Source organism: Crotalus tigris, unplaced genomic scaffold (assembly GCF_016545835.1).
Source record: "Crotalus tigris isolate CLP2741 ecotype Arizona unplaced genomic scaffold, ASM1654583v1 scf7180000024339.11422700, whole genome shotgun sequence".
NCBI classification, from domain to species: Eukaryota; Metazoa; Chordata; class Lepidosauria; order Squamata; family Viperidae; genus Crotalus; species Crotalus tigris.
This window is the reverse complement of record NW_024100509.1, coordinates 4,245,944-4,262,526: the sequence shown is the minus strand read 5'-3', so window position 1 is coordinate 4,262,526 and position 16,583 is coordinate 4,245,944. Positions and strand designations below refer to the sequence as shown.

The 16,583-nt window shown below is 41.3% G+C and overlaps 2 protein-coding genes across 4 annotated transcripts in view; one reads left to right on the top strand and one right to left on the bottom strand.

Moving 5' to 3' along the window:
* Positions 1-730: 730 nt before the first annotated feature.
* LOC120300249 (SLC35A4 upstream open reading frame protein-like) lies at positions 731-8,892 on the bottom strand. Its single transcript, XM_039326026.1, has 3 exons — positions 8,832-8,892; positions 7,066-7,164; positions 731-3,811 (listed from the first exon to the last, which is right to left on the bottom strand). Exons 1-3 carry the CDS (start codon positions 8,844-8,846, stop codon positions 3,614-3,616), a joined length of 312 nt encoding a protein of 103 aa, XP_039181960.1. The 5' UTR covers positions 8,847-8,892; the 3' UTR covers positions 731-3,613.
* Positions 8,893-9,974: 1,082 nt separating this feature from the next.
* The window catches only part of APBB3 (amyloid beta precursor protein binding family B member 3), a 42,347-nt gene continuing 35,738 nt past the window's right edge, over positions 9,975-16,583 (top strand). Inside the window, exon 1 of one of the 3 annotated variants that reach the window (XM_039326084.1) lies at positions 9,975-10,286. In XM_039326084.1, the coding sequence (XP_039182018.1) occupies positions 10,238-10,286 (49 nt within the window). In that variant the 5' untranslated portion in view covers positions 9,975-10,237. The remainder of the gene's footprint in view (positions 10,287-16,583) is intronic. The other 2 variants (XM_039326083.1, XM_039326085.1) reach the window with 2 other exon arrangements.

The window sequence follows — 16,583 nt, the reverse complement described above, 5'->3', positions numbered from 1 at the left end:
GGGAAAAAAATTAGAAATTCCAAAATGATAGCGACACTTAAACGAGAGGACATTATATTGATATGCAAAAGAGGACCCGATACTGAGTGACAGGGACTGATTTGGGTCAGGTGTATCCACTGTGGATCTCTTGGATAAATCCCATATCCCATGTACCAAGGGAAAGATTGCATTTATAAGCTAAATCAGTGTTTTCAAACTTGGCAAATTTTTAAGACATACGAGTGGGCACATTGACTGGGGAATTAAGTCCACACCTCTTAAAGTTGCCGAGGTTGAGAACACTATTTTAGGCGATGATGCAAGTAAATATCATGGGACTGTTGGCCTCCAGTAATGTATTTGATAAATATCAGGTTTGCTTCATCATTCCAAATTTTTAGATAACTTTTGAAGCTAAGCAAAAGTACTGGGTGATAAAAGAACCCCACTGTTATTAACCATTCATTGATCAATTGATCACATCATTATTATTTTATAAAATTCTTAATAGTTTCCTTCATAACAATTGAAGAAAAATACAATTCAAACAGTATTTTCATATTCCAGTTTAGATATTGTTTGGTGATGCTGACTTTGACACTGAACCAAACCATGTTCAATCCTATCAAGTTTTTAAAAAATCCTAGAAGTGACAATTCCAACCATGTGAAAAACACTGCTGTGGAAAAAATATATCCCATTTTAATAAGTTTACCAGAGATCAAGAATGCTCTAGATAAGCCAAATATTTATCAAAGAAAGAAACATCACTTTATTTTGGAAATCTACATTGATGGCATCTGGAGAGTATAAATGGAAATACTGTATAGCCTTATTTGTAATTATTGATTGTCTGCAGTTATTAATTTGGCTACAGGACAGTACAAATGCTAATGATATCACAATCACATCAGATACTCAAAATAATAAAAAATAACATGAGGAAGTTCAAAACTACTTGGCCAAAAAAGAATATAAAATATGACTACATTCTATGAGGTAACAATAAGGAATTGATAAAACAATAAAAACATTTCTGAGCATCATTTAGAAAAGCAAGTACATATATTATTGGCTTAAACTTGTGGTCTTAAACATGCTAAATATTTAGCAAATCCAGGAAAGAAAAATTAGGCAAACTTTTTGGAACAGAAAAGAACTGTGTTTTATTGTTGCTTATGCTGTTATTTATTCTTGGGATGTGGTAGCAATACATTCTTTATAAAAGCAAAAAATACAGAACCACAAAACCAGCTTGCAAAAGGCAGTTAATCACCATAATGTTTATAAGACATTTGTATTAGAGCAAATCTCTAGAAAAGAACAAAATTCAAACTTGGCACTTGGGTGAGACTACCCTTTTCCAACACAACTCCCAGTACGATAATAATAATAAAAAAAGCTGTAGGGATAGAGATGGGCATCTTGGAGACAATATACTAGTGCTACTTATAAAAAGAAACATAAATCTTTCTCTTCTGAATTTTCAGAAATCTGGCCATTAGGTAGCCAGAAAATGAAAGATTGCTTTCTAAGGTCTCACTTTCTTACTATCGTAATATTCTTCAAAATCATGGCCACACATTAAAACAAAACAAACAATCTCTTAATGTTTTTAGGAATGGAAGATCTGACGGACAATAGGAGTGTTCCAGGCAAAAAAAAAAAAAAAAAAAGGCTTCTATACAAGAATCTGCTTTCATCATCACGGATTAACGAGATTAAAGATTGAAACAGAACAGAATCTAAGGTAAAACTATTTACCTTAGAGAGGGATTATACTTTATGATAAACCATTCCATCCATAGTCATTTTTCTATGCTGTATATTAATATCAATAATTTTTATTTACAGCCAAAAGTGTACACACACACACACACAAAACTGAACAGCCCTTTGGGCCACACTACATGATATGTCCATTTACCTAGGACAGATAGTTTATAACAGAAAACTGTAATGTAATCCAGTGCTTGTTGAGGTACAAGAGCTTTGTGAAGGTGTAGATCCAAATCAACAGGTAAGTGTCAAAGTATATAGAAAAGAGAGGGCATACATTCCTATGCTTCTTTGGACCACCACAGATCATGCACCCTGTTTCTGGCAGAGGGTCTTGTACGAAATATAACTGAATTACATAAAATCTGATGGTTTATTTGGGCCTGTTCCTCCCACAATATGGTTTGAACTATCTCAAAAGACTTGATATCTTGCACAAAATTTGCTGCCATTCAGGGTTCATCCATATTTTGCAGCTTAGATACAGTAGCTCTATGCATCTACAGAGAAACCAGTGCAAGAAGTCACCAAATCTTTGTTGTCATCTACTGGGTGTGTTGCAACCCAGTTATGACAGCCCTCTTATGTGCATACGCATGTGCGCACGCACACACACACATACTTATTTAGTGAACAGATTTACTATATAATAAATATATTCAAATGAGACACCTTCTAGGAATCTGGCTTCTTGATAGATGAATTACCACATTCAGAAAAACAAAAAAGACTAAAGTGTAATGGTGGAAAACTGATTAAAGCAGCTCATCAAAAGACTTTGGGACAGTCATTCTCACATAGCCCATAGAATTGTGGTAGGGGGGAAATGGGGGGCGCGCGTTTTCTACTGCCTAAGTAAAAGGTAGTTTAACAAGTAAACAGATATGTGAAAAAAGAAATTTCTGGAGATTAAGATTTTGTGCCTTCAGCAGTTTCACTACAGATAACTGAAATGTCCCAAAGCATGCAATTTAGAAAGATTAAGTGAGGTTAGGAAAGGTTAAACTGAGTGACATGCAGCCATCTGTCAAAGGCAGGTCATACAGTGAGCACTGAGGGCTTCCATCTGCATACAAGGCTCCTAAGTATAATTACTGAAAGGGCAGGTTGTGTAGGCTGAGTCAGTCTTTGGTGCAGGAGGAAGAATTAGAATACCAATTGTTTCTTTAAAGCAGTTAAAAGTAAAATAGAGGTGGCAAAGAATCTAGCCATTAAAATTTAAAAAAAAGTAGTATAAAGCAACTAGAGATAATAAGTCAGGATCAGCAATACTCACTTAATGAATACCAAAAATACAACAACAAAAAGACAACTAATATTCAGTGATAATTTTCAGGATGTATTGAGAGAAAAGGGAAGAAGCACCTTTTGTTTTTTAAAGAAGAAATCTACACTATCTTTGTGGCAAGTAGATGCTGCACAAATAAGAACTCAAATCAGCAAATCAGGAAAGAAATAAAATACATGTCAGTATAATATATATACATGATTAGAGGAAAGCTGGTATCTCACACTGTGTTTCCTGGCATGGGCAGGTTTATAGCAGGCATGCCGTATCAGTTGCTTTTCACTCCATTAGAGAGAGACTGCCTTGCTGTCCAAAACCAGGCTCTCGTCTGATCTAAACCCCAGGACAGTTGAAGCAAGCAGCATCAGATTAATTCTAGAACTGTGAACCTTAAAAAGCAGACCTGCTGAAATATTATTTGTCCATTATAAAACCCTTTTCCAGTTAATAAGAATGTCTAAAGTGGAGGTAAATGTTTTGATCTATGTAGAACTGAAAGAGATGAGAAGCTGAAAGATTATTTTTTCCCCTGGGGTATACTGTTGCATGAATATTATTGCATTTCTAATTTGATCTTTTCTTGGATGAATTGAAATAGTCTTTGATTGCCTTTTCGACATCAGGAATTGCATAGGTCTGAGCAGCAAACACTCCAGTACAACTCCCCACCAAAAAGCCTATGACTGCAGAAGATCTTAGTTTGGCTACAACAAATCCAGCAACAAATCCTTTGACAAATGGAGAGGCCAACCAAGAACCATCCTGTTAAAAAAGAAAAAGAAAAAAAATAATATTTGAGCAAAACTAAAATTCACATGTTTTCTCTAGAATTCGAAGCTAATATAATGTTACTAACTAAACATGTATTGATCCCAGTTTCAGACAAGTACTATTCAAAGCATTAAACAATTTCAGAAAAGTATTATTTAAGGCAGACATGTCAAACTCGCGACGTCATGTGACGTCACGCAACATATTGAAGCTTTTTCGCCATTGCCGGCAAGGGGGGGGCGTGGTTTCCCGGTGACGGGTACGGCTCATGGGCCAGCAGTTTGACACCCGATTTAAGGCATTACACTGTTCCCTAATGACAGGGCTGTTTAAACTGTATGTAATGGATCTAACTGCTGACGTTTAGGAGACAGATATAGTTAAAAGATTTCCATATATACCGTAAGAATTTAGAAACTTGGATTCATATTTTATTATTGAAAGATGATTTATTTGCTGTATAATTGGTCTTTAGACATGCCCTTTGGTCACAAATATCCTCAGAACCTGCATTATTACTAGTATTAATATTAGTAGAAAATGGTATACTCCTGTTTCTTTATTTTTCTTACCAGCTAAACTTAGAGAAAGTAATTTAACTTTATATGCATATGGCATTGTGGAGAAATTGCAGAAACCTTTTATGTAGCTGCACTGAGAGAGTTAGAACTTTCTGATCCTAACCTATTTGCCTTGAACTGAAAATAACTGGATCTTATATCATGATGTCCTTTTATTTCTTTCTATATCAATTAAATTTTAATAAGCAAATTCTTAATTAGGTTATTTCTGACAGAAACACAGATGAGTTTTCTATTTATATTTGGATCAAACATAATCCACCACATTAATAATGCATTAATGGATTGGGGAGAATTTCAGTAGTAAAGATGAATGTTCTACCAAAGTTTCTTTTTTTGTTTTAGATGATACCTATTTTAAAAAAGGATGCTAATTTGGATGAGTGGCAGAAGGGTATCAATAAATTTATCTGGGGTGGGAAGAAATAAAGGGTAAAGTTTAAGATTTTATAAGACGCTCGAGAAAGAGGTGGACTTAAAGCACCTAATTTGAAATTATATTATGATGCGGCCACTTTAACTTTAGTAAGTGACTGGCTTAATTTAACAAATAAAAATATTCTTGCTCTCGAAGGTTGGGATTTATTATATGGTTGGCATGCATATTTAATTTTTGATAAGAAAGTAGATTGGGTTTTTAAGTCACACATTTTAAGAAATGCTCTACTTCGAGTTTGGAAGAAATATTATTATAAGTTAAATTATAAAATACCTATTTGGGGGATTCCTGGACAAGCAATTCAGGGGGTTTCTAAGGGGGTGAATTTTGATAATATTTCGTACAAAGAGTTACTTATTTGGTCGGGTACTGATTGGCAACTAAAGTTTTCAGACGTGCTAAGGCAAGAAAATATTTTACAATCATGGTTTCAATATTTGCAAATAGTGGAGAGGTGGACTTTAGATAAGAAAGTGGGAATTACTTTAGTAGATGAAAATTTGGCAATTCAGATTAAAGATCAGAAATATGCTCATATTAAAAGAATTTACAATGAGTTAATAAAATTGGATTCGGAAACAAGAGTTAGTAAAAGATTGTATGATTAAATGGGCCCAGAATATTCAGGAACCAATTTCATTGGATTTATGGGAGGTAATTTGGATTAGAAATGTTAAATTTACGCAGGCTCAAAATTTGAGGGAAAATTTTTATAAAATGTTTTATAGATGGCAGCTGGATCCTAAAAAGTTGTCTTGTATGTACCCCAACCTGCAACTTAAATGTTGGAGATGTGGTTGCTTGGATGCAACCTATTTTCATGTTTGGTGGACTTGTAAAAATATTAAAGCCTTTTGGATTATGATTTGGTGGAGCATTCAAATGGTTTTTAAAAGGAAGATTAAGTTTACTCCCCAGTTGTTTCTTTTGGGTATTTTTGTGGATTTTGATGCTAAAGAAACTATCTTAATGTTGAATTTAATAACAGCAGCAAGATTATTGGTGGGTCAATATTGGAAGAAGGATTCTCTGCCTTCTTTAGAAGAATGGGTATTTAAAATTTCTAATTTAGCAGAAATGGCTAAAATTTCTGCTTATTTAAAGGACCATTCACAAGAGAGATATGTTATTGTATGGAGAAGATGGATAGAATATGTTCAGAAGAAATATGGAACTACAAAGTTTCATTTATTTTATGAGTAATGGATTTGTTTATAAACTTATGATGTTAAAGTTTAAAGAGAGTTAAGGGTTAGTATGATTTTGGTTATTGTATAATTAGTAAACTTAAATAGATTATGTTTAACATGTTTGTATAACCTTGTACTTGGCTCTGGGAAGTCGGGGTGGGGGGAGGGGGTGGGGGAGGGGGGTGGGGGGGAGGATGGGTTGAAGCTTAAGTAGCTCAGATAAGTAGAAATAGTTTTATTGTATATAATATTGATGTTTTAATTTGGAGAGAGGAATTGCTCAGGCATTTCCCCTGGACTGCATCTGGAGTGAGAAGATAGGAGGAAGGGGAGAAGTAAGTAGGAAGGTTGAGAAGAAGGAGGAGAGGGGGAGTGTGAGGAAGAAGGGGGAAAGAGGGAAGTAGGTTAGAGGGTGATGTGGTTTGGGGGGAAATGGGTGAGCAATACAGAAAGTTGTGTGTATAAATTTATTTTACTCTTTATCTGAAGTATTTTTATGAATGTAATGTAATGCAAAATTGAAAATAATTTTTTTTACAATAAAATAAAATAAAATAAAAAATAATGTATTAATGGATAACTCATAATATGTTATTTATATAGCCCTAAAAACCATGAAAACTAGCTGGGTGACCTTGGGCCAGTCAGCCCAATTCACCACATAGGGTTGTTGTTTGTGGGGAAAATAGGAGGAAGAAGTTATATTCGATAATTTTCCGCCTTGAGTTATTTATAAAAATAATAGTCTATAAAACAAACAAAAATTGTGGTGCATTAACAGATAAACTGTACAGTAAACTCTCGATTTAAAGGAAATGAAGGGCTGTCCAGTACAGCTGAATCTCCATTTTTATTTTGGGGTGAGTAGATGGGTAGTGAGAATAGGTTTACTATGATTTACAAATTATGCTTGTTTTTGATGGAATATTAACAGGATGTTGATCAGCAAATCATACTTCGTTGACATTTATATTTAAGCATCCTGTGTAGCAAACAAAGGCATTCACTGGGGAAACAAAGCAACTCCATTCTTACCTGCCCCATTCCAGCCTGTACTTCATTTTCAACCTTTCGTTTCAAACTTTCCAACTGATCCTTCAAAAAAGCAAGATCTTTCAATTTTGGCAGAGAATCCTATATATTGGAAACAAAAAAGCATATTCCAAATTGCATGCACAATCTATTTCAGTATCTTTGTTCCAGAAAGCAAAGAACTGAGGGCCAAAGCAGTCCAGCAATTCCAAGAATTTAGCTAAAGTCTAAATTTGTGTGAAGCTATCACTATTATTACATCAGGAAGATAAAAGGTCTTTTTAAAAATGTGTCTGACTTTTCTCTAATGAAATAGGAATTCATTAGTGGGCTATTTTTCAAATATTAGTTTGAATAGCAACAGAAGGCAACTTTTGTTTACCAAAGTTTGCATCACATATACGACCAGGTCTTAGGGGTAGAGACCTACATTCAGATATACAGCTTAACACAGGCATTCCCATTCTCAATTCCCAACTAACATCCTACCTATTTGTAGTTCGAAGACAGAGGTTTGAAATACTTAGGAGAAATGGAAATATGCTGCTTCCATTAAAACCATACCTAGAACTATGATGAAAGCAAATCACATCATAAGCTCTGTCCCTTTTGTACAGGAGTACAGACATAAGTACATATGACAGAAATAGAGCTTGCATTGCCAAGATGCAATACTGCTTTTGAAATATGACCCCCTTTGAATCACGTGCAGATGTGCTGGGAGAGGGGGAGAGAACCTGTATTAGACCACATAGACATCTATCAGTGACTGAGACCATGATAGTGGTGTATGGTAAAGCTATTGAAAAGCTGCTACAGTTGCACCTATCAAACATATTCATAACTTGCCATAATAAAATTTGGCTAATTAAAGATTGCATGTAAATGGATAATCTAGACTGAAAACAGTACAGTATCTCAAAATCACCATCAAATTATAAATCTTATTACATCATTGATTCTGAACTTCACAGAACTATGACACAAAATATGAATTCTAGGGACAAATCCTAATGAATTCAAGTTTAATATGGGAGTTCCAGAAAATCCATTCTCAAATCCATACCTAAAATCAAAACCAAAAGAGTAACAGATTCCAACCTTGTCTTTAACATGCTTTTTGTTGTTATTCTTCTATATCTTGTTCTTATCTGTTTATTCTGTTCGCTATATTGTGAGCCGCCCAAAGATTTTTTTCGGCAATGAGGCACCACCAGATCTAATGAATGAATAAAATCTTAGGTGGTGCAAAAATAAACACTTTGGGCCTGAATCATATGAGAATACAGAGAATGGTTAAACTACAAATTGGCTCTATCTGTGATATGGTCATCTTTCATCAACTGGTGAAATATTATTACGTATGATAATATGAGAATCCATGTAATCCTCCATGCTTAAGCCAAAAAAAAAAGCCAGTTCCGTGGCTATCACGATTTATTTTATGAAGATCGACGAATTCCAACTCCACGAGTTTATGCACGGGGCAGCAAAAATCTTAGTATCTCTGGCTTTAGGTGGCAAAAAACATGCAAGTTGGAGTTCGATAGCCGGTTTGGGAAGGTATCTAAATAACGCGAAATCCCGAAATTGATTTCTTGGATCCGATTTTTCACGGACTATACCCGACTCATGTCCAAGATCCCTACAAATTGTAGGTTGCCCACTGCATCTGCCCATCTCCGCCAACGCCAGCCCCTAGCGAGGGAAAAAAGATCGAGCGCGAGAGGAAACCTGGAGCGGACAAGACGGCTCCACGCGACACCTACCTTATCATCCGCCATTTTTTAGCCAGAAATTGCCCAGCTTCCTTCTGCACATGCGCAGAAGAGTGCAGCTTTCGAGAGTTCGGTATCTGAAGGCTAAAGTTTGGGTTAGTTTGGAAGTTTTTTTTATGAAAATGAGTGGGGAAATCCCGATTTTAATACAGCTTTCAATGCTATATAAACGCAACAGCAGAGAAACGATGCTGCTTTGAAGTCCGATTAATTGGTAGGGGATGTTTGAAATTGAATGTAACAAAGCGGTTTAAAAGATAGATGCATCCAGTACACAAGAGGCTGGAATAGGCACTTTTGCAATACAACTGAAATAAACATGTGTTCCAAGTAAACAAGAATATGATTGAAGATTTATAACTTTTAGCATTATTCGTTTACCGTCTCTTTAATAATCCCAAAGTCATTCGGAATAGCCCAGAGTATCAATTTCCAAGTTAATCAAGCCAATCGAGCTCACTAAGTCATAGAAAACTTAAGGGGTGATTGACGTTATAAGATACAAATCTTCCGCGGTTGTTGTTGCATTTAAATCTCCACCTTCCTCTCGAGAACTCAGGAAAGTAGAGGACTCCCTTCCCGTGACGACTCCTTTCGTTCTGTCTTACGCTCTCCTCAAAATATTATCATCACTCTTCTATTTTAATGTATTTTTTCATTTCCGCTTTTTCACTCGGGTGCTCAAGGCGGAGTACCTAGCGCTTCCTCTTTTATTTTTTTCCCCACCACAACGCCGCGACTGAGGTGGGGCCATGAGAGAGCGATTTCCCCAAATAGATCCAGTGAGCGTCGGTGATCGAAGGTGGACTGAAATTGCTCTGAGTTCAATACCTTCATTGTTCCACCAGACCAAGCTTGGCTCTTTTATGACTTGTGGACTTCAACTCCCAGAATTCCTGAGCCAGCCATGCTGGTTCCAGAATTCTGGGAGTGGAAGTCCACGAGTCATAAAAGAGCCAAGATTGCCTACCCCTGCACCAGACTGTTCTATCCGATTTGGGCATGGTTTCAAGTGGAGTTAGCGTAAACATCAAATGACAACAGCAAGATCAACGTTTGGTTCGGCAGATCTGCTCTTTTACTTTCTTTCCCCATCTTGGATTGTTGCAATCCGCAAGGTCGGAAGTGATCAATGCGCCCTCTCGCCTGTAGATGGTGCTGCCAGCTTGGGCTTCCTTCACGGGAGCCGAAGTCCCACTGAACTCGGCTAGGCTCGACCTACATTGCATTCTGGCGTCATCGCCCTCCGCCCCTCCTTCTCTTCTCGGCTTGGCTTGATTCGGCTCGGCACCGCCCACTGAGACCAAACTTGACGCCGCCCTCTGCCGCACCGTCGCCGCTGCTTCCCTCCTCGCAGTGTTGCACAACACCTGGCCTCCGGGGCGACCGAGGCAGCTATGCTGGGCAAGGACTACATGCTGGCCATCATCCTGGTCAACTGCGATGGTGAGAGGAGCAGCCGCAGGACCGGCGCGGCGGGAGGGCGGGAGGGGAGAGCACTTATTTGGGCGGAGGGACGCGGAGGGACGCGGCGGCCTCAGGTAGGACAGAGTGGGAGCAACTTCGGGCTCGCCGGCCACGCGGCCGGCCAAGACATCAGAAACCAGTGGCCCGGGACGCATTGGGTGCGTTTCGATTGACCTCCCGCACTAGGATACGGGTGTGCGTGTCTGGGCTTTGGAAAATACGTCAGGACTGTTTTCCCTAATTGGGGGGTGGGCAGCGGATCTGATGCGGCCATTCCCATCTGGCTACCCTCCTGCACTCGTCCTGGACGGGGGCGTCAGCCTCTGGGCTCATGTCGGCGTCCAGATGGGAATGGCGTGGCATGAAAAGGACGGGGCTTCCATGTACCTTGCCTTTTTTTTTAAATTAAACACAAGTGGATACCTTTGCCGTCTGCTGGTCGGGGCGACAGAGGCTTACGTCTTGTCCTACATCAATGTGAGGACACTTATAACTGGTTTCCATGGTGAAAGCAAGCAGGCACAACGGGGGAGGCGAGAGAGCAGCTCTGCAAAATCCATTTCCTGTAATATGCAGTTTTATCGGGCTCGTCTTTTTTTCGACCAATGTTTCTGACGACCTGTTTTTAGGCAGCTTTCCTTGGTGCTGAAAAGAGAGGGTAGGAGAGTAGGTTGAGTTCATGCATTTCCCTTGGGTTCCTCGGCAGTGTAGAAGCTCTGTAACTTCATCCCCTTTTCCCTTAATGTTTTTTTCCCCCTTTTAACTGTTTTTTTTTTTTGCATATTCAGAATAGAAATAAATAGAAAATGCTAGTATCTTCAGTATAGGTCTTAAAATCCTGAAAGCAAGTCTATCTATATCAATAGATCAATTACTGTGCTATTAATGTTGCATTAGAATGTAGATACATTTAATATCTCAGTCTATCTGGAGAAGCAACTTTCCTGGATTGCTTTTTCATATTGTGGTTTGTGCCAAATTGTTAAGAGTTCAACAGTCTGAACAGCTTATGACTTTATGCCTTCATAACAGTGAAGCTTTTGTCCCATATGTGAATGGAGGTATAGTGTGTGTGGTGTGTAGGTATATAACATTACGAAGTTTTAAAATTATTTATGACTAGGGTCTACATATGCTAACTTTATTTCTCGCTTAAGCACTTTTCCAGAGAGTCCCTGGTTGTCACAGTTTCTCTGGATAATGTTTCATTTTTCTGGAAAGCCAGAATTCAAAATGGTTTCCACAGGAGCAGTTACTCACGTAAAGCCTTTCTAGCCATTGGGTTACCAAAAGTTAGACCAACAATCCAGCAGCAGGTATTTGACACAGTTCTTTGGGCAGAGCAGGGTAAATCAGGTAATCAATACTGGCAGGATATACACAGGAAACAGTGTATAGTTAGTTATTCAATATTAACTGCCTAATGTACTGTAGAGCTTTTTTCCATAGTCCACTTTAATATCTTGCCCTCTGCAGTATTGAGGGAAAGTATAATTATTTCCCTTTGGCAAAATGAGCCTGCCCCTGTGACCCAGTGGGCTTTCTTCCGCAATTTGCACCCTAGTGTCATAACTCCACTTGCTAATAGAAATTCCACCTGATCAGAGGATAATCTTGTTTGCATTTTATAGTCCAGAACCCTAACAATTCGGGAAAGGCACAGAATTTATTTAGCTGCCCTAATTTTAAGATTTCATAAATATCAATATTTTAGTGCCTTCTATCTTGTTTTATGTTTTTTACCTTCTGTTATTTCTCATATTTCATCCATCATAAGGTTCACATACTCAGTAGCATGCTTAATATATTTAGTATGTAAGTATTTTATTTATAAAATAATGTTTTAATCTAGTTAACTAGCTTTATACGTTATTTGTATTTATAGTATTTTGTTCTCTGAACCACTTTATATAGTTTAACTTCTAGAAAATATGTGTGTATCTTACTCTGAGCCTTGCAATTTCTTATATTTTTATAAAATCCTGGTCAGTAACAGTAAAAGTGATACTATTACTTGGCTAATCTTGATAAATTATAGAGGGCTAGACTTGGTGATGGTTGGATGGGAGACCATTAGGAAATTACAGAACTCTGGGCTGGGAAGTTGAAAAAACATCCTGAAAGAAGACATTGTCAAAAGCACTCCCCTATTATGAATGAAAACCACTTTGATATGTTCATGCAGGCAACTGAGCTTAATTTGGAGAAAACTGTACTTCTAAATTTCTGACAACATGAAATCTTGCCCCCCTCCCTTATTTTACATGATTATAAAATTGTTACAGGACTGAAGTCAGCTCAGAGACTTCCAGTTGGCTATCTTTGTTATAATAGATCTGTTTTTTATAATCTACCGTTTTGAACATAATACAGAGAATAACAGGGTTGAAAGGACCTTGGAGGTCTTCTAGTCCAAACTCCTCCTTGAGCAGGACACCATATACCAGCGGTTCTCAACCTGTAGGTTGCGACCCCTTTGGGGGTCGAACGACCCTTTCACAGGGGTCACCTAAGACCATCAGAAAACAATATTTCCGATGGTCTTAGGAACCTGTCTCACTTTCAACTCCCCCTAAAATTCTTCATTCAGGCAGACTTCCAGAGTTCGGCGAGCAGGATGCAGGTAACCCCTCCCCCCTGTCCTGCCACCTCTCACCGCACTGTGCCGCTCTGCATCCCACGCCTCAAGCCTCCGTGGCACAGAACCGCTGACGTCCCCAATGGCCGCTAACGTGCTCCCCACCGCCGGTGACCATGCAAGCCCTGGCAATTGCTCCAGCCGAAGAAGCAGATGGCTGGGAGGCCGCGGCGGCACCGATCTTCTGCGCCTGTCAGATGGCAACCCCCTGAATGTGCGCTTGTCAACTGGGAGGTCTGGCTATGGAGCCAGCCGGCATGGAGGGTGATGGAGAGGTGGTGGCTCGGCAGGTGGGTTCCCACCTGCCCGTGAATGTCGGGCCCACGGGGATCGACACAGAGTCGACGGTCCAACATAACTTCCCTCCTCGGATGAGAAAGAAGGAATCTCTCCGCCCGTGTCCCTTTCCCCCCCCTTAAGTGACAATAGGAGTCAGACAACTAAGTCAGCAGGTGCAGGAAGCCCTGGAATGGCCAGTCCAGGGCGCCTGGTTGCAGTGTTGGATGTCTTTTGCCCCTCCTAGACGCTGGTGGCAAGAGAAAGAAGTCATTCAAACTTCAAGCTAGCTACTGGACGCCTTTTCACACTTTTTTTCCCTTTTTTTTTTTTTTGAGTACTTGTCTGCCAACCCACCCCATCTGTAAAAGAAAAAGTCTTCCACCCAAGCATAACTTTTAAGGATTTTAAGGATCTAAAAGAGGGAGAGAGAAATAGAGAGAGGGAGAGAAAGAGAGAAAGAGAAATAGAGAGAGGGAGAGAGAGAAAGAGAGAGTGACAGGGAGAGAGAGAAAGAGAAAGAGGGAGAAACAGAGAGAGAGAGAGAAAGGGAGACAGGGAGACAAAGAGAGGGGGGAGAGAGGGGGGAGAGAGAAAGAAAGAGAGAGAAAGAGGGAGAGAGAAAGAAAGGGAGAGAGAGGGAGAGAGAAATAGAGGGAGAGAGAAGGCGAGAAGGAGGGAGGGAGAGAGAAATAGAGAGAGGGAGAGAGGGAGAAAGAGGGAGAGACAAAGAAAGGGAGAGGGAGAGAGAGGGAGAGAGAGAGGGAGAGAAGGAGGGAGGGAGAGAGAAATAAAGGGGGAGAGAGAGAAAGAGGGAGAGAGGGAGAGAGAAAGGGGGAGAAAGAAAAGGAGAGAGAGAGAGGGAGGGAGAGAGGGAGAGAAAGAGGGAGGGAGAGAGAAATAGAGGGGGAGAGAGAGAGAGAAAGAAAGGGAGAGGGAGAGAGGGAGAGAGAAAGAAAGGGAGAGAGGAAGAGAGAAAGAAAGGGAGGGAGAGAGAAATGGGGAGAGAGGGAGAGAGAGAAAGAGGGAGACAGAGAGAGAGAGGGAGAGAGAAAGAAAGAGGGAGAGAGAAATTAAATTAGTAACATGGTTGTTAAGTGAATCTGATTTCTCCCATTAATGTTGCTTGTCAAAAGGTTGCAAAAGGCGATCATAATATGATCTTCATAAATATGAATCAGTTGCCAAGCATCAAAATGTAAATCACATGACCCTGGGGATGCTGCAACGGTCGTAAGTGTGAAAAATGGTCATAAGTCACTTTTTTCAGTGCTGTTGTAACTTTGAACAGTCACTAAGCAAACTGTTGTAAGTCAAGGACTACCTGTACTTTATCACTTTTTTTCCATTTGTAACAATGAAAATACATCCTGCATATCAGATATTTACATTATGATTCATAACAATAGCAAACTTACAGTTATGAAGTAGCAACAAAAATAATTTTATGGTTGGGGGTCAGGAGGAACTGTATTAAAGGGTCGTGGCATTAGGAAGGTTGAGAACCACTGCCTTATACCATTCTGGACAAATGGTTGTCCAATTTCTTCTTTCTGATGAAGGAGCACCCACAACTTCTGAAAGCAAATTTCTGTTTCTTTGGTTAATTGTTCTCATAGTCAGAAAATTTCTCCTTAGATTTATGTTGGAACTCTCTTTAATGATCTTCCATTTGTTGTCCTGCCTTTCTGTGCTTTGGAGCATAATTCAGTAATTCAATTCCCTTTTGACAGCCCTTCAAATACTCGAAGGCAACTATTAAGTCACCTCTAATCCTTCTCTTTGATAAGCTAGACATATCTAGTTCCCTTAGCCATTCATCATACAGTTTAGCTCCCAGACCCCTTATCACAATGGTTCTCAACCTTCCTAATGCCGTGACCCTTTAATACAGTTCCTCATCTTGTGGTGACCCCCAATCCCCCCATCCAGCTGGCAGGGGAGGGGAGCAGGAAGGCTGCTCCTCCGGCTCCAGCCAGGCTGGTTGGAGAAGCGCCATTCCTCTCCCTCTTTCATTCTTTCTCTCTCTCTTTCTCGCTTTCCTCTCTCTCTTTCCTCTTTCTCTCTTTCTCTCTTTCCTCTCTCTTTCTCTCTCTCTTTCCTCTCTCTCTCTTCTCATTCTCTCTCTCCCTTTCCTCTCTTTCCCTCTTTCCACTCTTTTTCTCTTTCCTCTCCCCCTTTCTCTTTCTCTTTCCTCTCTCTTTCTCTTTCTCTCTCTCTTTCTCTTTCCTCTCTTTCTCTTTCGCTTTTTCCTTTCTCTTTCTCACTTTCTCTTTCCTCTCTTTCTCTTTCTCTGTTTCCTCCCTCTTTCTCTTTCTCTCTCTTTCCTCTTTGTTTTCCTATGTTTCTCTCTCTTTCCTCTCTCTCTTTCTCTCACGATAGTATCGTCGGGGGTCCCCACTGCCCCCGGCCTCTGCGCGTCCTCAGCCGAATGGGCGGGGAAGGGGAGCAGGATGGGAGGCAGTGGCTCTAGCGGCGGCGGCAGTCGCCCGGCAGCATCGTCGGGGTTCCTCGCCGCCACCCTGCCCCGGCCGCCGCCCCACCATGTCCTCAGCCAAATGGGCGGGGAGGAGGAGCAGGACAGGAGGCAGCAGCGGCACTGGTAGCACAGCAGCATCGTCGGGGTTCCTCGCCGCCGCCCCCAGCCCGGCTGCCGCCCCACCGCATCCTCAGCCAAAGGGACGGGGAGGGGGAGCAGGATGGGAGGCAGCGGCTCCGGTGGCAGCGGCAGCAGCACGGTAGCATCATTGGGGTTTCTCGCTGCTGCCCCCAGCCCGGCCGCCCCGTCCTCAGCTGAACGGGCGGAGAGAGGGAGCAGGACAGGAGGCAGCGGCTCCGGCGGCAGCAGTGGCGGCATGGCAGCATCGTTGGGGTTCCTCGCCACCGCCCCTGGCCCAGCCGCCATGTCCTCAGCTGAATGGGCGAGGAGGGGGAGCAGGACGGGAGGCAGCAGTGGCGGTAATACAGCAGCATCGTCGGGGTTCCTCGCTGCCATCCCCAGCCCGGCTGCCGCCCCCAGCGCGGCTGCCGCCCCCAGCCCGGCTGCCACCCCACTGCGTCCTCAGCCAAAGGGGCAGGGAGGAGGCAGCAGCTTTGGCGGCAGCGGCGGCAGCCCGGCAGCATCGTCGGGGTCCCTGCCGCCACTGGCCTGGCCACCGCCCCTGCTGGGACTCTGTGCTGCCCGGCTTCACCCTCCGCCCATCGATGAAGCTGCAGTGGAGGCAGCGCCTGCCCGAGCCATCTGGGGGGCAGCAGGAGGAAGGAGAGGAGGAGGGCGAGGAAGCAGTCGCCCTAGCCGGGACTCTGCACTGCCCGGCCTTGCTTTCCGCCCATCCAAGGGATGGGGGCTGGTGCCGCGTGGC

What these genes read in the sequence shown, in the direction of transcription:
- LOC120300249 (XM_039326026.1), bottom strand. An exon ending in TACAGGCTGGAATGGGGCAG is followed by an intron (nt 3,812 to 7,065) that starts GTAAGAATGGAG and finishes CTTTTTTAACAG; the next exon opens with GATGGTTCTTGGTTGGCCTC.